This window comes from Scyliorhinus canicula, chromosome 2 (assembly GCF_902713615.1).
Source record: "Scyliorhinus canicula chromosome 2, sScyCan1.1, whole genome shotgun sequence".
NCBI lineage: Eukaryota > Metazoa > Chordata > Chondrichthyes > Carcharhiniformes > Scyliorhinidae > Scyliorhinus > Scyliorhinus canicula.
Window position 1 is genome coordinate 95,329,833 of NC_052147.1, and position 27,462 is coordinate 95,357,294.

Here is a 27,462-nt window from a genome sequence, read left to right on the forward strand (position 1 = left end):
ATATTTTCTCTCAATGTTTCCAGCACGGATCCACTTCCAGGATTTCTAATTCTCTTTTCAGTAATTCATTTGTCTTGAATAGCCACGTGCCTTTAAATTATCACACAATCTCTCAGGGGTCCAGCCACGAGTTGTTTTGCAATTACTTCACAGGTAGGAAGATGTCACCATCCTTATGATTATTACAGATCTCTGGATTTTCATTAGCTGACTTCACCAGGTCAGCATTTTTCAGCTCTGTCCTGAACTTTGATGAACAGTATCGTGGGCAGGGTTGTTGGGTGTGGGGATCAATGGGGGAATAGAAGATCCCGATGTGGAAGACACAGCTGTTTGTCAGTCTCACACCCTCTCCCAAATCCTTACAGATATTGATTTTCATTAATCTAAATCTATTTACAAGAAAGTGTCTTCCCTACAACTGTAGCTGTGGCCACCCTTTAGACGGTATACATAATTTACAATCTTCAATATGGCCAGAGCACGTATTTAGAATTGTCTATTTACAGTTTGTTTTGGGCCTTAGCTTGCCTTCGAACCAGTCCCCTAAAGCTTTGTCCCTCGGGTTTTTTTGCGTGCCTTCACCCCCCCTCCTTGCCGCCCTTCCCTCTCCTCTTTCCTTTTCCTCTGTCCCGTTGCCCAACCGTGTCTCTACCCCATCAAACCACCCCCCCCCCCCCCACCATGCCTTCCCCTACTGCCCCCCCCCCCCCCCCCCCCCCCTTACTCTCTTGGCTGCTGACTTGAAACATGTTGGTGAACGGCTTCCACATCTTGTGGAAGCCTTCCTCCGACTCCCAGATGGAAATTTGTTTTTCTCAAGCCTGAGAAATTCCGCCAGGTTGGATAGCACCCTGCAGCCTTGGGGAGTGCTGCCAATCGCCAGCCGCGCAGCATTCTCCAGCGGGCGATCAGGGTTGCAAAGGCTATGCCATTGAACCCCACCATGAAGAGCTCTGGCTGATCGGATACTCCCGCTTGTGGGCATGGCTCCACCCTCACAACCCTGGACAGTGCCTCAAAGAAGGTCGTCCAGTAACCAAAACCTCTGGGGCATGCCCAGAACATTGGGTGTGGTTGGGCGGCCCTTCCAGGCACCGTTCGCATTGGTCCTCCACCTCTGGAAAGAACCTACTCATTCGAGGTCTGGTTAGGTGCGCTCTGTGCGCAGACACGGGACAATGTGCAAACTCCACACTGACAGTGACTTAGGGCCGGGATTCGAACCCGGGTCCTCAGCGGCGCAGGCAGCAGTGCTAACCACTCTGCCATGTGCCACCCCCTGTTCCCGCTTCCTTAACTCAACCCTTTCTGGGTTGGTCGCCCAATAGGTTCGGAAAGGCCAGGCCTCACTCGTTTCTTCTCCTTTGTAGGACCTTGTGCTAACCACTATGCTACCGTGGCGCCCTCAGTCGGCCAGGATCCATCTGGCCAAGGCGCCTTACTCGCCTGAATGGACTTGATACTCTCCATGACTTTCCCCAGTTCTAATGATGCTTCCAGGCCCAGTCTTTTACCTACCCCCCACGACTGGCAAGTCCAGTTATTTGAGGAATTGGTTCATCTTCGAATCCCCCTCCGGGGGCTCGGAGGTGTATAGGTAGAAGGTTGCAAAAGCTTTGTTGATCTCTTCTGGCGCAGCGACTAGCTTGCCGCTTCGGTCTTTACCCTGAGCTAGTTCCCTTGTGGCTGCCTGCTTTCTCAGCTGGTGAGCCAGCAGGTGGCTGGCTTTGTCTCCATATACTTAAAAGACTTCCGTGTCTACGGAGCTGGAACACTGCTTTCCCAGTGGACAGCAGGTCAAAGTCCACCTTTTGCTTTTTCCTCTCCAACAACTGTGCCACAGTTGGGGCAGAGGAGTACCGCCAATCCACGTCCAGTATGGAGTTAACGTGTTGTTGTCTAGCTGCTCTCTCCTTCCTACCTTTGCGTACTTGTACACAATAATTTCCCACCTTATCACAGCTTCAGTGCCTACCAGAATGTGAAGGGTGAGACCTCCCCATTTTGTATGTTGGTAACGTACCCGCCTATGGCCTGTTATATCCGTTTGCAGAGTGCCTTATCAGCCAGGAGGGCAGTGTCCAGCCTCCAAGGGGGGGGGGGGGGGGGGCGTTGTGCCTGGCCTGTTTCCAACCTCACATTGACTAGTGTGGAGAGTGATCAGAGATTACAATTATACTATTCCTGGAAGCACCACTTTCCCCTCTACGAAGAAGTTGATCCTGGTGTATATCCTGTATGTACCGGGTGTTGGTATGTTCTGTGTTGTGGCCTTGGTAAAGATGCACACGGAACATCTAGTTCTTTAACTAGTAAGATAGTTTATGAACAAAATGTACACGTGGAAAGATAACAAACAAACTATAATACAAACGGTAATGAATAAGTGAATTCGCCTGGAGGTACTTCTAATTAGACTGTCCTCTAGTATGGCTGACTACCAACTGCCCAATCTCTGGAGTCACATCCCCACCTGCTGGTTGGACGTCTTATATCTAACTATATATATGCATATCACCACCCCCCCTTCCTTTGGAAATGTGAAAATTTAACAAATATAACTGTGCCCGACCAAACATGATATGCATATCAATTTCAAACATACAACATATACAAACATAACTGCTCTACAAAACATGACATTTTAAAACAATTTTAAATGTGTCCCAGTACACAGTTCATTACAGGTTGAGTCTTTCAGGTTAATGGCATCTTCTTGTTGGTCTCCTGAGCACTGACTGAATACATGATCTTGCTTCATTTTTCGAAAGGCCGGTTATCTGTCTGGCTAGTCTTTGAGTCACCAGCTCTTTCAGCTTTTTGAAATGATGCTTCCTATTTCGTGTGTTCTTGTACATTGCCCTTATTGCCGATGCTCATGTCTTCGCTGTCATGGCTGCTACCCGGCCGACAGACTGTTTCCGCCATTCTTCTCTTACCGTTCATTTATTTTTACATAATCAGCTCTTTCCTTCTCCTTTTCTTCTGAGCTTTAGTGGCACCTCTTCACACAAAGTGATGAACCTGTGGAATTCATTACCACAGGAAGTTGTTGATGCTAAAACTTTGAATATATTCAAGAGGCGGCTGGATATAGCACTTGGGGAGAATGGGATCAAAGGCTATGGGGAGAAAGCAGGATTAGGCTATTGAGTTGGATGATCAGTCATGATCGTGATGAATGGCACAGCATGCTCAAAGGGCCAAAAGGCCTCCTCCTGCTCCCATCTTCTATGTATCTATGTATGTATCATCCGTGAAGTTGGTGCGGCCCACACTCACATCTGCCTGTGCACCTAGAGCATCATTCTTGCTACTGGTCTCGGCTAAGGGAATTAGCTGTTTTTGGGTCCCTTGCTGTAATAGCTGCTTCTGGATCTTCTGCTGTAGTTGTTTCTGGCTCTTCTGCTATAATGGCTGTTTCATGAGCCTTCACTGGATTGAGGAATTTTGGTTGATCCATGGTGCTTGCGCTCGAACACTGTACTGCATGCCCATCAACTGGTGAAGCATCTAATGTCGGCATACTTTTGGACACTTCTGAAGTTGCAAGTGACTTGCATTCCGGTATCTTGAAATCCTTGCATTCTTAGCTCGATCAATGTCCTCAACATTAGACATTACTAGGGCAGCACGGTGGCCTAGTGGTTAGCACAACCGCCTCACGGCGCTGAGGTCCCAGGTTCGATCCCGGCTCTGGGTCACTGTCCGTGTGGAGTTTGCACATTCTCCCCGTGTCTGCGTGGGTTTCACCCCCACAACCCAAAAATGTGCAGAGTAGGTGGATTGGCCACGCTAAATTGCCCCTTAATTGGAAAAAATTGGGTAATCTAAATTAAAAAAAAAAAACATTAGACATTACTTTTCGTGTACGTAATGAAGACTGTCAACCAGAATTCTGGAATGCCTTTTGGCTCCGTCTTTTCTTCACCTCGTTGCCATTTGCATTCATTCTCTGTCGCATTGCTGTCTGGAATGTACAGCCGCTCAATGAACTCAAGTACCTCACATGTTTCCGCTCCTGTGATAGACTCGCTGATAGATTACAGATTAATTGATTTACTTATTGCTTCATTGATTTATTTGGGACATTTAAGAACTGATGCAGTATAATTTTTAAATTCAGTACTTGGACAGAAAATAGAACATCCACAAAGCCATACTCACGGTTTCAGATAGAAATACGAGAATTGCTGGTCAAAGCTAATATTGTTTCAGAAGACACTTTCATAAGGCATGTCCACAATGACTCTTATCAACCTTTACAGTGCACCATCGAAAGCATCCTATCTGGCTGCATCACAGCCTGGTATGGCAACTGCTCGGTCCAAGGCCGGAAGAAACAGATCAGTCCATAATAGGGTCGTTTAGGAATCTGGTATCAGTGGGGAAGAAGTTGTTTTTGAATCTGATAGTGCGTGTTCTCAGACTTTTGTATCTCCTGCCCGGTGGAAGAAGTTGGAAGAGTGAGTAAGCCAGGTGGGGGGTGTCTTTGATTATGCTGCCCGCTTTCCCAAGGCGGCGGGAGGTGTAGACAGAGTCAATGGATGGGAGGCGCGTTCGTGTGATGGACTGGATGATGTTCACAACTTTCATGAATAGATCATTGTTTAGTAATAAAAATGTATCAAAAACAAGGTTAGTGCAAGCCCCTTATCTGTGTAGAAATGGCATACATGGCAGATGCACGTAGACATTTAATTAATTTGATGGACATTGATGAATTTTAAGTAATGACCAATGCCTGGATAACAAATCATGTTGTAAGTGACGGTTGAAAATCTCAGCTGAGAATTAGAACCAATGAAACTAAGTAAGGGCCTAAACCTAGGTAAGGATTCCCTTGAGAATGTGATCCGTATGACTGATTAGAGAGAAGTTTAGCCATCCGAGATCCTTGAAGCATTCGTGAAAATTACTTTTAAAAAGGCCTCAAGTTGAAATGACTTATAATTTGTCAATCTGGAGTCACATTTAACTGCTTTCACTCTTCAGTGTCTCAAGGACATTTCAATGTGCTCACAGAAAGTTTGCCGATTTGATTTTGTGCAACTGTACCAAACAAATTCTTAAAGAAATAAAGAGTGCTTTAGACACTTATTCAACCGGACTGAGACCTGATCCATGAGCGAGAGATATAGTAACCTTACACTCACTCTTGGTCCGTGTCGACAATGGAAAATGGTATGATGTGACTCCTGTTGTGTACCTATGCTTCGAGCTCACATGCTCCCAACGTCGCAATCTCAATCTTCAGTAGTCTTGTTTGATTGACGACTTTCAGTTTAACTCGCAGCCCATTCAAATCTGACAAACTGATACGGTTGGCACACGCTCCCGTGTCGAGCTTGCATTTGATCAACGTGCCATTTAGCATCAATGGAATTATCCTTCTGTCTTCCATAGTATCACTATCACCGCAACTGGTGAGACGTCTTTACTTTGCATATTCGGACTCAATGTGTCCTCAGTCAAAATCAGATCAACGACAAACAGGTCTTCAATGTACATCTCATCAATCACGTTGACTGATCCTGTTTGGTCCACTGTTTGACGTGAAAAATATTGACCCGCCAAGTCAGTTGCTCTGCCACAATTGGAACACACCTTCCCAAATGCTGGACATTGTCGTGGCCCATGTCGATTGACACATATCGCTGGCACAAAATGGTAGATCCAGTCGTCCATTTAAAATGGCCGCCCACACTGGCAACTTTATTGGAATGCGTCACTAAGCTTATGGTGCTGGTGTCTTTTTCCACATTGCGCCAATTGTTTCAGGTTGAGCGTACTAATCTGCTGTGCAGCTTGCTCGCTTGCATGACAAATGTTTATAGCATTTCTTAATTGAAGCGCTTCTTCCCTCAATAGCCTCTCGTGTACCTTATCATTCGATATCCTGAACACTATCTTCAATGACTTTAACGTACTAAAATTGCATGACTGCGCCTTCAACTGCAAGTTGGTTAGAAAACTATCAATAGATTTGCCAGCCTTCTGCTTATATGTGCGAAAGATATACCACTCAAACGTTTCATTTCTTTTTGGGGAGCAATGTCGATCAAAGTATTTTATTACTTCAAAGGTTTTGCTTTCTGCTTCACTGTCAAATGAAAAGGTATTTTAAATTCCAATGGTTTGAGGATCTACTACCGTGAGCAGCAAAGCACACCTCTCGTCAGGCTGTGCCTGCAGGCCAGGGTCCGTAACATGAAGCATGAATTGCTGCTTAAAAACACAGCAATTCTTGTTGACATTACTTGAAGCTGGTGAAGACCGTCCATCTCTAACTTCACAGTCTTTCCGTGCGTTGAGTTCCAGTTGCCCCTAGTTTATCAGGTAAATGGAATAATTTTCTTTTTTCTTTGTTTATTCTGTTTCGACCTGTCTTCTCTGTAGTTACCTTCAATAGTTCAAAACTCTTGGTTCTGTGTTATGGCAGTGGTAAAGATGCACACAGAACATCTCGTCAGATAGTTCATTAACAAAATGAACACGTGGAAAGATAACTTTAATACAAACAATAACGAATAAGTGAATTCTCCTGGAGCTACTTCTAATGCTACTAACCACCAACAGCCCAATTGCTGGAATCACAAGGTGGATCTGTCCCCACCTGTTGGTCAGAGGTCGGATATCTAACTATATACATTACTATGCATTTCATCACAGGTGTGAGAATCTCCATGGGTCCACTGCCGCCATCTGTTCCATGAAAGCAATTCCTTTGTCATGTTTGATCTGTTCCCCGACTTGGGGTTTGATCTGACTCTCCGTGGGTCCTGTACGGGGATCTTCCGCATGATTCGAACCGTGGTATGAGTCTATGTCGGGGATTTCTGCCATGCTTTTCTTCATGAATACCATGTCGTCCCAGTTGGCAGTGTCGAGGACCACCGGTGCCCCTTCCAGGACACCACTGAACATGACATCCGTCCCCCTGGGTCCGTAACATCTCTGTAAATCCTGTCCTTATTGAGCAGTATGGCCACCCCCTTAGCCCTTATCCTGCAGCACAATTGGAAAGTCTGTCCCACCTAGCTCTTTCTTACCTGCAGTTGGTCCTTCTCCCTCAAATGAGTCTCCAGGAGGAAGACTATGTCAGCTCTCAGCCTTTTCAGATGGGCGAAGACTCTGGTTCTTTTCACCGGGGAGATTCTGGCTGGGGGATTTTGCCCTCTCCTGCAGGGTCAGTCCTACTTACCTTCTGGGTGCACTCCGGGGTTCCCTTTGTTTGGGGCCCATTCAAGATGGCTAATGTCACCATCCTCACCATTTGGCTGCTCCCTTTCGCTCTGGGGTTTCCTTTTCCCCAGGGGTCAGCCAACTTGGCCGTTGCCATATTGTGTACGCCATATGGATGTGCCCCTGCACTCCAGCGTTTCCCTTTGTTTGGGGATCGCCAAGATGATGTGTGTGGAGCCCTTGTTGCCATTTGCGATCTGTTGTAGCCAGCATTCTAGCATTCACTTGTACTTCTCCCTGTGCCCATCCCTCATAGGACTTTTCCCTCATCGAATAAATTTGTTTGCCAAATACTACTTAATGTAACGTGTATAGGACTTAACGTGTTAGTTAAGTGAAACGTAACACAAAGGGCAGGCTTCTCCACTGGCTAATGCTGAAATTGGGAAAATGCGATTGGGCAGTGTTATATTACTTTGTGTAATATATATATTACTCTTTTGAGCCAGCCAAGTTGATGAAATGAACAGTAATCTTCTTGTAAGATAAACTAATTCATTGAGTAATATAGAGTTCTTTTTCCTTAATACTCAACTAGTAAAACAAAGAAACAATTTTAGAGATAATTAATTAAATTCTTCCGCAAAGAAGTCAATAAATGGTTGCCACCTCCGGGCGAACCCCTGTACAGATCCCCTCAACCCCCCATCCATAATTAAATGCTTTGAGAACTAATAAATTATTTTCTCTCTAGTTTTCCTATGTCTGTTCTCTCTGCACTCCTGATACACATTCCTTCAGAAAGAGTGGGAAAGCTATTAATATAGGTCCTGATAGTGAGACATCTAGTGTTCAGTTGCCTGTACTAGCACTACATATATTGATCATGTATATTGATATAGAGATCACTACATCCCCCCTTTTTAAAATATTTTCTTGCAAATATTAAAAGAAAATTTTACATTTGAAATGGAGGGGTTACACAGTACAGCAATCACTAGAATTATGTAAACGTTCACAGATTTGGTCTTCATCTTCGCCTTGTGGATCATCTTAATCTCAAAGGTGATGAAGACGTTTCAATGTCCTTATTGATTGTCAGATTGGAGTGTAGTTGTTGTTCAATTTGCTTTGAAATTCTGTGATGTAAGTCAAGATGAGGAAAAATCTGTGTTTGATCTTTGACTTGAAGTAGATCACGACGATTTCTTCTATAAATGTTACCACCTGAAGTTTCAATCAGATAAGATCTGGGAGAGAATTGTCGAATGATATGAGCAACGTCAGACCAACCTCCTTCAGGAAGTCTTAATCGAACAGTATCATTTTTCTTTAGAATTGACAAATCTTTCCCACAGTGCTTCTTCAAGTTAACAGGATAATCATGAGCTTTGCCTGGGCGGGAAAATCCCCGCGGGTGAAGAAGGCGATGCTGGAGAGGAACCACAGCGAGGGAGGGCTGGCTTTGCAGAGTCTGATTAATTATTACTGGGGGGCCAACATCGCTATGATAAGGAAGTGGATGGTGGGTACGGGGTCTATCTGGGAGCGGGTGGAGGCGGCTTCGTGCAGGGGCTCCAGCTTGGCAGCCCTGGTCACGGCTCCTCTACCGCCGGCCAGGTACTCCACCAGCCCGGTAGTGGTGGCGACCCTGCGGATATGGGGCCAGTGGAGGAGGCATGTAGGGGAGACGGGGGCGCCGGTTTGGGCGCCAATCTGCGACAACCATCGGTTTGCCCCCGTGAGTATGGATGGGGGGTTGAGGGGATCTGTACAGGGGTTCGCCCGGAGGTGGCAACCATTTATTGACTTCTTTGCGGAAGAGTGAGCGTCAGCAGGGGCGGGTTAAGAGTAGGAGGGATAAAACGGCGGGTAGTACCGGTGGGAGAGGAGCGGGCTTGTGCAGTATGTTACGATTGGAGTATTGAATGTACGTGGATGTTTGCACATTTTTGCTTTTGCTTTCTTTCTGTTGATGTCTAACTGTTTACAAAGCCAAAAACTACCTCAATAAAATTGTTTATTCAAAAAAAAATTTGACAAATCTTTTGCATGCAGATCAAAATCTGCCTTTGCTTCAGTCTCTGTTGCTGAAGTTTCTTCACAACAAGTTGTTGTTCAGGATTAGGAATATGTAGCCGAGATAGAGTTGTTCTTATGTTCCTGTTAAATAACATTGTAGCTGGAAATAAACCTGACGATAAAAGGTGATATCTGTAAGTAAGTAGTGCTAACTATAAATCAGATTGTGAATCTTTTGATTTGTTCAGTAACTGTTCAATTATGTGGACAGCTTTCTCAACCGTCTCATTGGACTGCAGGAAATGAGGGCTTGAGGTGATGTGTTCAAAATTGTAAATTGTTGAAAATTCTGTCCACTCATAACTCAAAAAGCATGGGTCATTGTCAGACATGACTGTGCAAGGAATACCATGCCTGGCAAATATTTCTCTGCATGCCTTGATTCCAGTATTGGATGCAAGATCATATAACTTCATGACTTCTGGAAAAATTGAATAATAGTCAATGACTAAAATATGATCGTACCAAATGAATGTATGAGATTGATGCCTACTTTCACCCATGGTGGCGTAACTATGTCATGCTGTTGCAATGCTTCCTTGCATTCTTGACCCTGATGTGTTTGACACGTTGAACATGATGATATCTTGTCAGAGATATCTTTATTTATACCTGGCCAATATATTGATTGTCTGGTTCGGAGTTTATATTTCTCTATGTCTAGATGACCTCTGTGAAGTCGAGTAAGTATTTCTGACTTCATGATGGAATGATGATTTGATGCTGTCTCAGCAAAATACCATCCAAGATGGTCAGTTCAGACTGTATGCTCTGGTATTGTGGACAATGACCTTTTGGCCATCCATGTTGTAAATGATGGATAACTTTGGTCAAAGCGGCATCTTTCTGTGTTTCTGTACAAATTTGTTGAAGCTTTGAATCAGTGGCCGGAAGTAACTCTCTGAAAAGTTGCAAGTGAGAATCAATGTCATTGATTGATTCCTCTTGAAGAATATCAGTGTTGATGGATCTGGACAAGGTGTCAGCTATGAATAAATCTTTATCTGAAGTATATATAAGATTAAAGTCATATCTGCGCAATTTCATCGTAAGTCGTTGTAGTCTTGGTGTCATCTCATTTAAATTATTTTCAATGATGTTGACAAGTGGACGATGGTCTTTCTCTACAGTAAACCTGGATAAGCCATAAACATACTCGTGGAACTTGGAAATTCCAGTCACAAGTCTAATCTGGACGTACCTACATTCAGTCGCAGTCATGGATCTGGATGCATAGGCGATGGGAACCCAATCAATCATTGAAATAGTCTCATTGAAGTAGAACTGCACCATTCTGACTAGCACAGGTGAAGTTTTGGTGGGCCTAGTCGGGTCAAAGGAGGACAAGCTGGGAGCTTGAATCAACTGTTGTTTCAGATCTGTCCATTCTTTAGTCTGACTCTGAGTCCAGTTGAAATCAGTATTCTTCCTGATCAGCTGACATAATGCAGTTGTTCTACTGGAAAGATTCTTGATGAACTTCCCTAGAAAGTTGAAAATCTTAGAAAGCCTAAGGCTGCTTTCTTATCTTGCGGTATTTGCATTGACTTGGTGGCTTCTACTTTGTCTTCGTCCGGCTTGATACCATTGGCTGTAATGTTGTCACCTAAGAATTTCAAAGAAGAGGCGGCAAACATACATTTAGCTTGGATCAGCTTTAAACCGTACTTGCGAATTCTCTTGAACACTTCTGAGATGACTCATGTGTTCCAGACCAGATGATTATATCATCTACATAAACACGAACACCTACAATGTTCTCGGTCATTTGTTCCATTGTACGATGAAATATTTCTGATGCAGAAATAATTCTGAAGGGCATTCTGTTGAAATACCTCCCGAAAGGTATGTTGAAGGTACAGAGAAGCTTGCTGGAGTCATCAAGCTGCATCTGCCAAAAACCTTGTGAGGCACTGAGTTTGGTAAAAATTCTGGCATTGGCCATTTCTGATGTGATTTCCTCTCTCTTTGGCATTGGGTAGTGTTCTCTTCTAATATTACGATTGAGATGTTTAGGATCCATACAGATTCTAATGTCACCCATTGTTTTTTTTTTTACACACACTGGGGAGCTAACCCAGTCAGTCGGTTGTTTTACCTTTAATAAAATTCCTTGCGATTGCAATCTTGTTAGTTTAGCCTTCAATCTTTCTCCAAGAGGAGCTGGTGTACCTCTTGGTGGATGTATCACAGGCATGGCATCTTTTTTCAAAAGTACCCTGCACTGATATGGCAGTGTTCCCATGCCTTGAAATACATCAGGGGATTCATGTAAAGGTTGCCGGATGTCTTCTTTAATTGTAGCTGATTCACAAGTATTGAGGAAAATTCTTTGAATGAGCTTCAAATCTTTGCAAGCTTGAGCACCCAATAGTGAAGAATGACTATCATCCACTATCTCAAATCTGATTTGTTTGTGAATGTCCCTGTTAGTGGCACTCAAACAGCACGAGCCAAGTGAGAAAATTGGATTGCCATTATAATCTTTTAAAGAACACTCTGGAGGAATTATGTCACGATGACTTTTATTCATAGACAAATCTTTGGAATTGAGAAAATTTGATGAAGCACCAGTGTCTAATTTGAATCAGATTGGAAGATTATTAATATGGACAGTAGTCATCCATTCGTTGCTGACGACGTTGACTTCTTGATCTTTTGTTGCTTGAAGATCCTTTTTATTTTCGTGAAGAGCTTTTTTTGTTGCTTGAAGATCATTCATGCTTGCGTGCAGATAGTCTTTGTGGATACCTCAATCAACTCCAACAAAGAAAGTATTTTCTAACGAGAAAATTTCATCATCTTGTGTGAAATATTGTTGAATGTTGATTTGTTCCTCTTTGTCAACAGCTCTCACTTTGTTCTTTTTATGTGCAGAAGGAGGATAACTTGCGGATGATTGACACCGAGAAGCATAATGATTCATTTTGGAACATCTCAGACAGCGTTTTCCAAAAGCAGGGCCATTTCCCTTTAAGTGGACATTGCCACACCTATGACACGTAATCCTGTCGCTCTGACGTATTAGTCACGTTCGCGCATGCGCGGGCCTCTTTTGCAGAGTCTCACATTTCTGTGCGAGGTGCGCATGTCCCGAGTTGGAAAATCCATGCGCTGGATAGCTGCTGTTCCAAACAGTCCACTGTGCTGCCTGTGACACCATTTTTATTTTAGCTGCCTTGTGGTAGACTTTCATGTCTTTTTCTTTGGGATAAAATTCTCAATACTGACTTTTGGTCACCGGAGATGCATTTCTCCATTGTGATTTTCAACATTAATTCATTTTGCCGAATTAAAGCTTCTTGTACAGTATCATCAGTTATTCCATAAACAATTTGATCTCTTACAAGAGAATCATGAAGCTCAGCAGTTACAGGTTTGAGATCTGTAATGAAGTTATTCACCAACTTTTTTGACTCGCTTATGAAACATGAATCTTTCTAAAATTTCATTAGTTTGCATCTTGCAATGGTCATCGAATTTCACGATGATTTGTTCAAACTTCAATTTATCTTCACCAGCAGCAAAATTAAATGAATTATAGATTTCAAGTGCTTACTGTCCTGCTAGGGTCAAAAGCAAAGCGATTTGTCTTGCATCAGACGCAGCGTTTAAATCACTAGCTTCCAGATAGAGCTGGATTTTTTGTTTAAACAACTTCCAATTTAAATTCAGATTACCAATGGTCTTTAGATGTCTGCACTTGGTCCATCAACACCCTGTTTTTGCCGAGGATTCCGAAGTTGCGATGACTTCACCAGTCGAATAGTTGATTCCGATTTTTCTACTTTTTTGTTAAAATTTTCTTCACTACTCTTCCTTAAAAGCCCAATTTAACCTAGTACCATGTTACATCATCATATCATATATCCTACAGTGCAGAAGGAGGCCATTCGGCCCATCGAGTCTGCACCGGCTCTTAGAAAGAGCACCCCACCCAAGGTTAACACCTCCACCCTATCCCCATAACCCAGTAACCCCACCCAACACTAGGGGCAATTTTGGACACTAAGGGGAATTTAGCATGGCCAATCCACCTAACTTGCACATCTTTGGACAGTGGGAGGAAACCGGAGCACCCGGAGGAAACCCACGCACACACGGGGAGGATGCGCAGACTCCGCACAGACAGTGACCCAAGCCAGAATCGAACCTGGGACCCTGGAGCTGTGAAGCGATTGTGCTATCCACAATGCTACCGTGCTGCCCGTACTTTGTGTTATATATATTATTCTTTTGAGCCAGCCGAGTTGTTGAAATGAGTCATCTTCTTGTAAAGATAAGCTAATTTATTAAGCAATATAAATAGAGTTCTTTTTACTTAATACTCAACTAGTAAAACAAAGAAACAATTGTAGACATAACTAATCAAATTATACAATACAGTGCTTTGATAACTAATAACTTCTCTCTCTAGCTTTCCTATGTCTGATCTCTCTGCACTCCTGATACCCACTCCTTCAGAAAGAGCGGGAAAGCTTTTAATATAGGTCCTGATGGCAAGACATCTCGTGTTCAATTGCCTGTACTAGCATAGCATATATTGATCATTTATATTGATGTACAGAGATCACTGCCGTCAGATAATCGGTTTGGACACTAAAATCGTGGCAGGCGCCTATTTGACGCCAAATCGCAATTCTCCATCACCTCGCTAGCGGCATCAATGGTCCGGAACATATATGTAATAAACGCTGTTTGCATAACATTAGCGGGGCCGACACGGTATTCTCCAGCGTCTCCGCGAATCTCCACCTCCGATGGGCCGAGTTCCTGATGGCACAATTCACTTGTGCCTTTAAAATCGTGAAACCGGCGTTGTGGCTGACGAGGGAGAGGAGGTAGGAAATAGAGAAACGCAACTGTACATTGCCAAGGCAGACACTGACCGGACTGTCTAGGGCCCAGAGAATAGGCTGTGCGGCCCAATCAGGGACCACCGTTGCCGCGGCCTGCAAGGCAGCCATCTTGCTGTGCACTCCACTGACCACCGACCTTGGCCCCTGGTTCTGCAGAGTGACACTGGGCGTATGGGTGCCCCCAACTCCCACCCCCCACTCAAACTGGCCACCATTATGCGGCCCACTCAAGGGCAACAGCCACTGTAGCCCCTACAGGCTGCAGAATGTACCATTGGCAAGGGCAGTGCCAACCAACAGTACCCCTGGCAGCAGGGACAGAGGCCACCACGGTTTATGGGAACGACAGGACCAGGGGTGCACCGAGAGACATATGGGACAGAGCTGGTTGGGCAGGGTGTATGTATCTTTCACCCCCGGCAGATACTGGAATTCAACCAGCGACCGCAGCCTTCCTCCTAGTAGCCGCAGCTCTGGGGGATGTCCTGCAGCTGTACGAGCTGGAGTTGCTTGAGGAGGAGGAAGCTGCAGCAGCAGAGGTTGCAGCAGAGGAACAGGAGACAGCTGTCCAGGGTGGCGAACTGGTTGACCAACTGGCCACGGAGGAGGATGTGCAAATGAGGCATCCCATGAGGCCTCATGTGCACCGGTAGCGTCTATCCATTCAAGGACCTATCGAGTCGAGCATGCCACCGAACACTTCAGTTGAGCAAGGAGACATAACTGCCAGATCATGGCACACCTGGCACGACGGGGGTATGGGGGCACAACACCCGCTCCCAGTGGCCATCAAGATGCTGGTCGCCCTAAACTTTTACATGATGGGGCCCTTCCCTGCACCAAGTGGGGATCTGTCACAGGTGCATCCGCACCGTCCCTATATGCCCAGTCAGCTCAATGCATCCATTTCAATGTGGACCGAAGCCACCAGAGCAGTGGTGTTTGCCGCCATCGCTGACATGCCCCGGGTCCATGGGTTGATCAACAGAATGCATGTACCCCGACGAGCACCTGCAGATGACACACCCATGCTGTGTTCGCCTGGGTGGCACACATGGTCGGCGCCACCTCCTGCTCCTTCACGCAGTTGGACTCCTCCAGTTGCACCAGCAGGTGCTGGATGCTCGGCGACAACCCCTCATGTCGTCCTTGGTTCTGAGACTGCATCTCCATGATCGATGGGACTGTCCTTTCCAGAATCCTGAAACCCGCCTGGATGGCAGCTCGTCCCTCGGGAGGTCCTACCTCTGCCTGATGTACGGTGCAGCTGTGTGGTGCGCACCAAGTAGTGTCCAATGAGTCTTTTCACAACAGCACCCAACCGACGTGAGCGTCTCTGGGATGGTGCATGAACTGAATAAAGCTAAGCAACCCAGTAATACACTGACACAATACCTGACGTTGCAATGTGTATTTTGTGAACTAAAAATGGCTCTGCCAACTTGAAGATTAACGTTTTCAAAAATCAAACATCAGAAACTGTAGGGGAAAAATGTGATAATCAGCTGGCTATTCATAATATTATTTGTAAATGTAGAAATAATTATAACTAAGCCGCTTGGCATCATTTCTGCCACACTATTTTTGCAGGCTTTATTTATCACACACAAAAAGATTAAGTTCAATAATATAAAACAAATCTTTATTAATAATCTTTATTAGTGTCACAAGTAGGCTTACATTAACACTGCAATGAAGTTACTGAAAATCCCCGAGTCGCCACACTCCGGCGCCTGATCGGGTACACGGGGGGGGGGGGGGGGGGGGGGGGGGGGGGGATGATTCATAATGTCCAATTCACCTAACAATCACGTCTTTCGGGACTTGTGGGAGGATACCGGAGCACCTGGAAGAAACCCATGCAGACATGGGGAGAACGTGCAGATTCCGCACAGTAACTCAAGCCGGGAATCAAATCTGGGACGCTGGCGCTGTGAAACAACAGTGCTAACCACTGTGCTACCCAATTACATTCTAAAGCACATCAAACTAGATAAATATCTGTAATATGGCAATTAGGAATTCAATCGGCTATTTTGGTAATCAAAGTATAAGTTTAGCTCAATACTTTGTTTAGCCGCTGGAAGTTACAACCCAGGGCAGAGCATGAAAATGCAAAAAATGAAAATCACTTGTCACAAGTTTGCTTCAAATGAAGTTACGGTGAAAAGCCCCTAGTCGCCACATTCCGGCGCCTGTTCGGGGAGGCCGGTACAGGAATTGAACCGTGCTGCTGGCCTGCCTTGGTCTGCTTTCAAAGCCAGCGATTTAGCCCTGTGCTAAACCAGCCCCTTATAACAGCTATCTAACAGCTATTTAACTTCACATAATATTCTGAAGCAGATCAGCTATAAATAATGAAAACAACATGTTTAGCAGCTTTCCACAAACAATACAAATGAAGTTCCACTGAGTCACAAGTTTTTTCTAATAAGCAGTTTGATCTTGTAGTTATCATAATCATGAGTGAATTTAACCAAATAAGCCAACACTACAGGAACATTGGCTATGCAAACCTTATGTTCTTCAACTGGAGTTACTGTTTGGATAAAAAACAATTTAAATCAGTGGTGGGCAACCTGCGGCCCACCTGGATTCAGAGACATTTTGTTGACCGTTGCCAACTCACAGGGTTGCACTTCCACTGATTTCCGTCTGTGTAGTGTTTTTCCTACCAGTATGACTGAAGTAATACACACATAAAGCAAGGTCTGATTGCTCACAACATTGACTGCGAGAGTCGTATGCTCCCTCTGCATCCAAAGTGTAAATATTTATTTTCTTTTTGCCACTGGAAGTTGATGGTAGTTCTATTAATATATAAATGACTCACTATTTACTATCACTCATTATGAAATATTCAGCATGTATTAAATATATGTAATGTGATTCATGGGGTCATGGTTAGTGAACAAGCCCGATTTCAATTTTTCAACCCACTGAGATGAAAGAGGTGGCCCACTCACAAGGTGTGTTGCCGATCACTGATCTACATTAGGAAAGGAGTAAAAGAACCTTATGAGCACAGAAATCATTAAAGTGACAACGAAACAGCAAACAAAGCACTATGTTTCCATTTCAAGAGCAACAGATTTGAAAGTATGTTAAAGTTGCATCAAACTAAGGTTGAATCACATTTGGGAGCACAGTACATATTTCTGGATTATATATTATGAAAAAGATATAGGATACTAGAAAAGATGCAAAAAAGAGTTACAAAGATAACGCCAGAACTAAGTTATACTTATTGAGAAAGGCTGACCGACCTGGGTGCTTTTCTTTATAAAAAGAGAATGCTGACTGATTATCTAATAGAAGTCTTTAAAATTATGAAGGGGTTTGATCGGGTTAACATAAAGAAGATGCATCAATTTATTGGCGAGACCAAAAAAGTGTAGTTGCCAATAATTCCATGAAGGGATTTAGACAAATTTTCTACACTCAAAGGGTGGTAAGAATATGAAGTTCAATACCAGACGTGGTAAAGGTTTATACAAAGAAAAAACTTGCATTTATATAGTGCCTTTCAGCATCATACCTATTGATGTATTTTTGAAGACTATGTGCTGTTGCAAATGGGGAATTCGGCAGCCAATTTTGTCACAGCAAGCTCCCACGAACAACGTGATAATGATCAGGTAATCTGTGGTGAATCTGATTAGGGGGCAGAACACTGGGAAATAACTCTCATGCTCTTATTCAAAATAGAGCCATGAGATCTTTTTCACCCGATAGGGCAGAAAGGGCCGCAGTTTAACATTTTCCCCTAAAGTCCATCAGTGAAACACTCCATCATCAGTGCTTGCCTTTTGTGCTCAACTCAAGTTGAAGGGAAGCTGGGTAGGTACGAGGGAAAAAGGAATAGAAAGGTGTGCTGCCAGTGTTAAATGAAGAGTGGTGAGAGGAACCTTGTGTGGAACATAACAGACCAGTTGAATTTGTTTCCATACTATAAATTCTATGTGATGGTGCCTGCATTGTTGTTGTCTTATTGAGTGCGTCAAAGGCCAAACAAGACCTTTCCTTTGCAGAACTCACAAATGACAATTCAAAGGAGAACAGAACACTGCAAGATATCAATGTGCCTAACTAAACAAATCTATTTGATCAGCAGCAGCAAAGGAAATAAATACTTGTGTAGATTATGTCACATAAATTGGCTCATTGTTAATTCTCGATAAATTGTTAAACTGCTGGGTTACACATAGGTCTTTCACCTTCAAAATCTGGCTTTAATTCCAGCTCAGACTGATTGGATGAGTCTTCTTATAAACACTCGTTACATGATTCTTAAGTGAAAATAATCTGAACAAATCATGGCTGCTATGGATACAACTGACCTAAATGAGGAGGTGTCAACATCAATTGCTGATTTAGGAAACATTTAACATGGTTCTTCAATGTTCACGGCTGAGACACAATGGGCAAAAATGGAAGAATCTTTACTCCGCAAACCATGCTAATCCGACCCCGTAATGCTAATTTTTCTGTTCTCGACACGAAGGCTGGTCTGACCCACAGTGCATCAATCTCCAACACAGTAGGGCAAGGAGGAAGGTCCAAAATCCACACCAGCTGGAATGGGGACCAAATCACATGTTGTTTCACCAATCTGACCCACACCAAATGTCCAATCAACCCGAGCAAACTGCCACCCCCCCCCCCCCCCCCCCCCCCCCCCCCCCCACCCCTCTCCCCCCAACAAGGGGTTTGAGTTGCTATTAATTGTGATAAAGTTCCAATTTTCTTTTTATTGCATGGTTGTCTGGAAATCTCTCCACCCTTAACATCTGCCATTGGCATATGTATGAGGTTCCCATTCCCCCTCACGCCAGTCCTTGGTTCGCAATAATTACAAGAGCAAAATGCACACTACAGAGTTTGGGGAAACTTCAGTTTGATTTGTTTATTTGGCTGATTTGTTTAAGTCCCTCCTGCGACTTGTTGGGAATTTTCACAAAATCCACAACACAAAACTCCCTATACAAAGTTGACTAAAACTTACATGAATTACCATAGTTAAAGCCCTTCTACAATTTGACAGCAACTTACAATATGACCCCAGTGTAAATCTTTCTTTTTGGCTGGGACTTACAATTACTTGCACAATTGGTCATCACTGCGGTTGATTGTCGGCCTGGGTCAAAAGATGACCAATCCCATTGTTCTTTTTTGACTGCAGTGACCACGATCTAGTGCCATCCGCCTTTTATGATGATTCATAATCACAATGTCACAAACAGATCTCCAGTTGACATCCTGCTGAATTGTCCAGTGGTAAATACCTTTCCAAACATTTAGTTTATTCCATGTCCTGATCTAGATGGGACTGGATGGGCATAATCAATTCTCATACTGGTTCCATTAACAGAAGACAGTACAATCCCTGCCCAAGTGAGGAATACAATGGCAGTCGTCCTGTACCACAGTTTGTGATAATGTCTCTCCCAGTCTCTGACTTGCATTAGGCAATGGCAATTATCTTGCACCATTGTTTGTGATAATGTTTTCTTCCGGTTTCATAATAGCCAAAGTTTGCTGAACCTTCTGTGATGTTATAATTAATCCGATGATACCGGTATAGCTGACTTCCTATATGTCATGCTGCGGCTTTTCTATTTATATTTTACAATTCAAGGTCATGTCCATGTGTTGGAGTTTAATATCTCACGATTTTACAGTTCAGGGAGGAAAGATTCGCAGGTTAAGCTCAACCTGTTTGCTGCATTACAAATGCACCTTCCTTGACCATCAAATCCTGGTGTGGAACTTGAATCCAGAGCTTCTGGCCCAGTGGTACACTACCCACTATGCCATATGATGTCACCAGGAATACTGTGATTTTAAAATGAAACTTGGTTCACTCTGCATCACTACCAACCCTTGGCTTGAAGAGCACATTTTAATAAATTAAAAACTGCATAGATGAAATTAACGTAATTGTCATAATAGTTTATTTACATGAATTTCAAGTTTTCCATCATTACCAAGAATGGCTTGTTATTAGCTTTAGTTATAAAAGATAAATGACACCCTGTTTAGGATGCATTAAGAAACAGAAGCATTGCAAATTCCTCTGTTAAAGCAATGTGTTTTTATTGTTACCCAGTTTAACAAAATTATGCACTAAATATACCTCATTTCTACACCCTTAACAAACCTTGGTGCTTCAAACAAATCAAAGAAACAAAATCAAAAGAAGGGAATATACTTTCTAATAATCTTGTTGAAGCATGGATAGATTCAGTGACCCACTATAGGATGGCATGTGAGCCAATTTGCTATAGTTGATCAATGGTCTCTATGTGGTTCAGTCTCTTCCATTTCCAGAAGGGTACTTACAAGGCCACCTGTTGCATTCAATAGGTTTCCAGTTTGTTACCAATCACCTCCACAGTAGTGTCTCACAAAGCAGAGGTTCAAGTTACTGCTACTGAAACTGCAGCTAATGAGCCTGGAATTTAACACAAACGCGAAATGAATTCTTGTTCAATTTAGTTTTCTCTGCCCACTTTAATGTCTGCCAAACGTTACAAACATGGGGTCATAAGAAATCATCAGCCCTATGGCTCCCAATTTCAATATTTCAATGTCTGAAACATGAGGTGACAACTAAGCGCAGCTTTATTTACTGAAGCTGAAAGCTGACACAAAGTTCAAAGAGCTTTCAACACTCACCATGTCAGTGCAATGTCTACACAAAAGTATTACTGACTGTCCTCTTAAGTGTGATCACTTGCAGCCAGTAGCTTCCTGTACAAGATGAGGAAGGGTCATTCACATTCAGTCTTTAGCATCCCCAATTCCATCAGCATTGATAGCAAACATAGCCTCTGCCTCAGGCAAGCAAGGAGAGTCGTAAATCTTACAGATTCGGGTTTCACCTCGCCCTTTCCTCAAGTACAACCTGAAAAAAAAAACGAAGGATAGGTAGAAAATGTGCAATTACCTTGCCGCTGTCCCCACAAATAAAATCTGTCATCTTTATGTAAAGATGTGCCTTTTCACAGTCCTTTACTCTTAATTCACAAGAATATTTAGTCCCCATTATTACGAAAAGGCACCTTAAAAGGATCCTTTAATCATAGAATTTTATTATAGAAATGGTTCAGTTAGTTAATTCAGCGGACAGCTGAGTCATAATGGATCAAATCCTGATGGGAATTGGGTTTGGTCTCAGAGAAACAGATGGCTGCTACAGTTAGTTGGAGTTTGAGGGTGATGATCAGCTGGAGTCGCTGTTCTTTATTGCCATTGAATACCCTCTGTTGAAAATTCATAACAGGACATTGGCTGAGAACAGGATCAACTTCCACGGTGAACTAACTTGTTAACACATCAATATTTCAAAAGTAATTGAATAGTAAACAACCTATTCCAGGAAAATGTGAATGTTTAACAAAGAAGGAGGAGAAGAATTTGGCAAAAAAAAACAAGAGTACTAGCTCTCCAATGAGCTGGATGCTCCTGACAGGGTCAAGTACAATGTCTTGAGAGAACACAATCTATTTGGGCACTGTCTTTACTACAGAAAAGATCCTAAGTGTTACCAAAAGCCTGGCTATAAAGACGAGTTTTGAAAAGTGTTTTTCATAGGAAGAGAGAGGAGTTTCAAAAGACACTTCCAGAGAACGTGTCCAAAACAATTAAAGTCTGTTTCACCAATGGTGGGACAAAGAGAAGGCAGATAGTGAAAGGCCAAAATTAGAGGATCAATTGATATGACAGGAGTTGTAAAACTAAAGTAAGTTGCAAAAATATGGCTGGGCAAAGCCTCAAAGGATTTGAAAGACAAGAACTTGGAATTTTCATTAAGGGTTTGGGAATCAATCTAGGCCAACAGAAAGGTTACAGGTGAGCTGAATGGTGCAGATTAAGTTCCAAACACCAGTCTTTAAGAACTTTTGATTTTGCAGAGAAGAGGATAAAAGGCCAGCAAAGGAAAGTTTAGGAAGAGTCTATTAAGATTCAAAAGCATAGGTAAGCGTTTGGATGGCAGATAAATTTTGATGCGTACAAGGCAGCAATTATTGCAGAGGTGGAAATTAACAACTAGATTGTTCATCAACGTTTCTCCCAGATCAAAGCTGGGAACTAAATATTCAGGGATATGCAACTTTTCGTATGGGCAAACAGGAAAGGGTGGTGGGGTAGCTTTGTTGGTGCAAGATGGACATGGTACGATAGCAAGAAATGATCTTGTATCAGAAGATGTGGAATCCATTTGGGTTGAGGTAAGAAATAACAAGAGGAAGCCGATACTGGTGGGAGTAGTCCAAAGGCCCCTAAACTGTAGGATGGAGATTAAATCAGGAGATAATGAGGGCATGTAAAAAAAGGCAGTGCATTAATCATGGGTGACTTTTTCCTTCATGTGGATTGGGGAAACAAAATTAGCAGAGGTAGCCACGAGGAAACATTCATGGATTGTTTTCGGGACAGTTTCTGAGGGCAATATGTTGTGGAACCAACCATGGATCAGGCTATTTTGAATCTGGCAATGTGTAATGAAACAGATTTAATAAACAATCTCAGGGTAAAAGATCCTCAGTGACCATAACATGGTAGAATTTAGCCTTCAGTTTGAGTGTTGAGAAGCTTGGGTCAGAAGCAATTGTGCTAAATGTAAATAAGGATAATTACAAAAGAATGAGGGCAAGGTTGGTTGTAGTTGACTGGGAAAGGAGTTTAGCAGAAAAGACAGTTGATCAGCAATGGCAGACGTTTATGAAAATAAGTCATGACTCACAATAAAGTGAGGAAGGAGGATTGTAGGAAGGGGATACATCAACCATGGCTAACCAAGTTAGTTAAGGATAGTATTAAACTGAAAAAAGAAACACGTAGATTGTGGCATAGATTAGTGGTAATCCAGAAGATTGGGTAAATTTTAAAAAACAACAAAAGATGACCAAAAAGAGAGAAGATAAACTATGAGGGTAAACTAGCAAGTATTATAAAAATAGACAAAAGTGGGAGAGGAAATGAATACTATATCTATCACTAGAGAAACTAATGTGGCAAAAGGCCGTTAGTGCCTCTGGATCTGATGGGTTGCATCCTAGGGTATTAAAGGAAGTAACTACAGAGAGAGATAGTGGACGCACTGGTAGTAATCTTCCAAGAATCCTTAAATTCTGAAAAAGTCCAAGGATTGGAAAAATTCAGAAATGGAGGGAGATGAAAAACAGGTAAATGTAGGCCAATTAACGTAACATTCGTCATTGGGACAATGCCAAGAGTCCATTATAAAGGATTTGATAGCAGAGCATTTAGAAATACATAACATAATCAAGCAGAGTCAACATGGTTTCATGATGGGAAAATTATGCCCGACAGATTTATTAGAATTCTTTGAGGTGCTAACGAACATGATAAAACGGAACCAATAGATGTAATATACTTGGATTTCCAAAAAGCATTTGATAAGGTGCCACACCAAAAGCTATTTAATAAGATAAGAGCCCAAGGTGTTGGGGTTAGTACATTAGCATGGATAGAGGAATGGCTAACTGACAAAAGGAAAAGAGTTGGGATAAAGGGGGCATTTTCAAGATGGCAACCTGTAACTATTGGAGTGCCACAAGGATCAGTGATGGGGCCACAATCATTTACAATATATATTAATGACTTGGACAAGGGAAGTGAATGTACTCTTGCCAAGTTTGTCAATTACACAAAAATAGATGGGAAGGATGACACAAAGTGTCTCCAGAAGGATTTAAACAAGTTAAGTGAGTGGGCAAAATCTTGGCAGATGAAAAATAATGGAGGAAGATGCAACATTGTGCACTTTGGTAAGTAGTAAAAAGGAGCTGAATATCATTTAAATGTAGAATGACTGCAGAAAACTGCCACAAAGAGATTTGGGGTCCTCGTGCTTAAATTATAAAAAGCTTACATGCAAGTTCAGCAGGCAATAGGGAAGGCAAATGGAATGTTGGCCAACAAACAACCAGGAGGTCGTTAAATAGTACACAAAGTACAATACAAATCAGATAAACTCCTGCAGCAAAGTGAACACAAGCACCAGAATGGTGCTGAGATGAAATGCATCAATTACATTTCCAACAGCTTATTTGGCGTGGAAATATTTTAAATCATGAGGAAATGTGCATTTTTTTCTCTATTCCTTCATGGGGTGTGGGTGTTGAGGTTGCGCCTGTATTTATTGAGTTTCCCTAATTGCTCTCAAGGCGGTGATGGTAAGCATCTTTCTTGAGCCGCTGCAGTCCATGTTGTGTACACCCACAGTGTTGTTTGGAAGGGAGTTCCAGGGTTTTGACACAGCAGCTGCGGAGAAACAGCAATATAGTTCCAAGTCAGGATGGTATGTGTTTGGGGGGAATTTTGCAGGTAGTAGTATTCAAATGCATCTGCTGTCCTTATCCTTCTAGGTGGTGCAGTGTTCATGGTTGGAAGGTGCTGTTGAAGGAGCCTTGGTGTGATGCTGCAGTGCACTTTCTTTATGGTATATACTACTGCCACTGTGCATCAGTGTTGGAGGGATAGAATCTTTGAAGTGGTGGATCTGCAAATCAAACACGCTGCTTTTCCCTGGATGGAGTCAAGCTCAAGTGTGGAGTTTTACTTATCCATGCAACTTCACCACAATCCTGACTTGTGCCTTTCAGATGGTGGACAGGCTTTGGAGATTCAGGAATGAGTTATTCGCAGGGAACTGGGAACAGTGGTCTGCCGCAGTCTGGGCGAGAGTAGCAGCGCAAGCAGGGGGAGACTGTTGCTATCAGTGTTGTCCATAAGAGTCCTGATGTTCCAGGTCTCACAATTCAGTGAGTGGGTGGGATAGGGTTGGGGTTGACGAGACCGCAAGGCATAAGAGAGAGGGAAAATCTCATCACCCTTTAAAAATGACATCACTAACAGGCAGGCAGATGATCGGTGGACGATGAGTGTTTGTTTGTCCATATCCTACAGCAAAACATGTCTCCAGTCGCCTCAGATTTCCCTACCACTGAGCCAAGACTTCACGCTGCCTGCAGCATGGAGTGGTTGGTGTGCAACAACCACCCCACGTTAAAAGAATCCACATACAGATACCTTCCAGCCCAACCCCACCCCACCCACTGAATTGCAGTACCTGGAACGTCAGGGTCACAACCTGCAGGTGGGTCATGGGCAGGTGTCGCACAGTGATCAGGCATGGTTTTCTCGATCGCGGAAGAAGCGCCCAATGGCCACAACCGGCTTTTCAGAATGCCGGCCGCGACCGGCCTTTAAATGCGAATGCTGGAGTCTTCCCGCCAGAAACAGCAGCAGAGAGTGGGTCACACACCTGGCACATCCACTGATGCGCATTTTAGGCACCGAATCCGGAGGAGAGATTCATCCATTTTGTGGCTGCCAGCAAGCAACAGGACTGTGTGAACAACTGAAGATGGGATCATTTTGTAAGAAGGAAGAGAGGGCCAGAGACACAAACAGTCAGGATCTCACAATTGAATCTACTGGGGAGAGCTTCTTAGGAGAGTCCATGGCAAGACAAAGCAGTGCTGGTGGGAGCTGTATTCATTGTTCCAGGAACTCTGATGAACAACTTATGAAGAAACTGAAATCGGGAACAAAGCAGTACGAGGATGATTTCTTGCGGTATGCATTGTTAATCTTGCCAATACAAATCAGGATGCAAAGCCCATGTGTGTTATATGCAGGGAAGTACTGGCAAGTGAAAACTTCAAATCTTCAAACTTAAAAGGCATTTGAAGACTAAGCATGGCGAGTTCAAGGACAAACCTCTCGATTTTTTTCCAAAGGATGCAGCGAGAACTTAAATTGTCAGCTGAAGTCCTGATCATAAATTGTAACATTGAATGGTAAAGCAAGTGAGATCATGAGGACCAAGCATGTCACGTTAAAAGTGAAAATTGTGGGTCGCAGAGGCTGGCCAGCGGGTTAAGTGGGCCTGGAGGTCGGCTGGTTAAGTGGGCCCCGGGGAAAAAAAGTTTGAAAAACACTGATGTAGATTACTTCCCATACTCATGAGCCTCCGCTTGGCGAAAGCAGACATTAACGATGAAATCCAGCATCGACTCCAATGCGCTAGTGCAGTCTTCGGACACCGGAGGAACAGAGCGTTCGAAGACCAAGACCTCAAATCCACCATCAAGGTCATGGTCGACAGAGCAACTGTGATCTCCAACCTCTAGTCTGCATCAGAAACATGGGCAAGTTACAGCAGACAACTCAAATCCCCACAGAGATATCATCAATGTTGCCCCTGCAAAATCCTGCAAATCCACTGGCAGGATAGGTGTAACAATGAGAGCACCCTCTCCCAGGCCAATATCCCCAAGATCAAGGAAGTGATCACGCTCGACCAATTGTGATGGCTGGACTGCATTGTCCACATGCCCGTCACAAGACTCCTGAAACAGGAGCCCATGGGCAGCACGGTAGCATGGTGGATAGCAGAATTGCTTCACAGCTCCAGGGTCCAAGGTCCGATTCCGGCTTGGGTCACTGGCTGTGCGGAGTCTGCACAACCTCCCCGTGTGTGCGTGCATTTCCTCCGGGTGCTCCGGTTTCCTCCCACAGTCCAAAATGTGCAGGGTAGGTGGATTGGCCATGATAAATTGCCCTTAGTGTCCAAAATTGCCCTTAGTGTTGGGTGGAGTTACTGGGTCATGGGGATAGGGTGGAGGTGTTGACCTTGGGTAGGGTGCTCTTTCCAGGAGCCGGTGCACACTCGATGGGCTGAATGGCCTCCTTCTGCACTGTAAATTCTATGATAATCTATGAAGTGCTCTACTCCCAGCTCAACAAAGGCAAGCGATCACTAGGAGGGCAGAAGAAATGCTACAAGGGCACTCTGAAAGCGTCCCTAAATAAATGCAATATCCCCATCGACACATGGGAATTGCTTGCCTTAGAACCCACAAACTGGAGAAGAAGCATCTGCGAACGTACCAATCATTTTGAGTGTCACAAGGTGGAGTACGAGGAGGCCGAGCGTGAACAACAGAAAGAGCACAGAATCCAGAGCGTCCCACCCACCTGTCAAACCTGTTGCAGAGTCTGTGTATCCAGGATTGGATTATTCAGCCTTCGCAGAACCCACCTCCCCAGAGTGTAAGCAAGTCACCAAGTTGGCGATTCAGGGACAGCACGGTGGCGTAGTGGGTTAGCCCTGCTGCCTCACGGCGCCGAGGTCCCAGGTTCGATCCAGGCTCTGGGTCACTGTGGGGTTTGCACATTCACCCCGTGTTGCGTGGGGTTCACCCCCACAACCCAAGATGTGCAAGGTAGGTGGATTGGCCATGCTAAATTGCCCCATAATTGGAAAAAAATAATTGGGTACTCTAAATTTATTTTT

At 43.7% G+C, this 27,462-nt stretch overlaps 1 protein-coding gene across 1 annotated transcript in view; it reads right to left on the reverse strand.

Moving 5' to 3' along the window:
- Positions 1-20,060: 20,060 nt before the first annotated feature.
- The window catches only part of rad51 (RAD51 recombinase), a 131,276-nt gene continuing 123,874 nt past the window's right edge, over positions 20,061-27,462 (reverse strand). Inside the window, exon 10 of the mRNA XM_038783538.1 lies at positions 20,061-21,036. Within this exon, the coding sequence (XP_038639466.1) occupies positions 20,913-21,036 (124 nt within the window). The 3' untranslated portion in view covers positions 20,061-20,912. The remainder of the gene's footprint in view (positions 21,037-27,462) is intronic.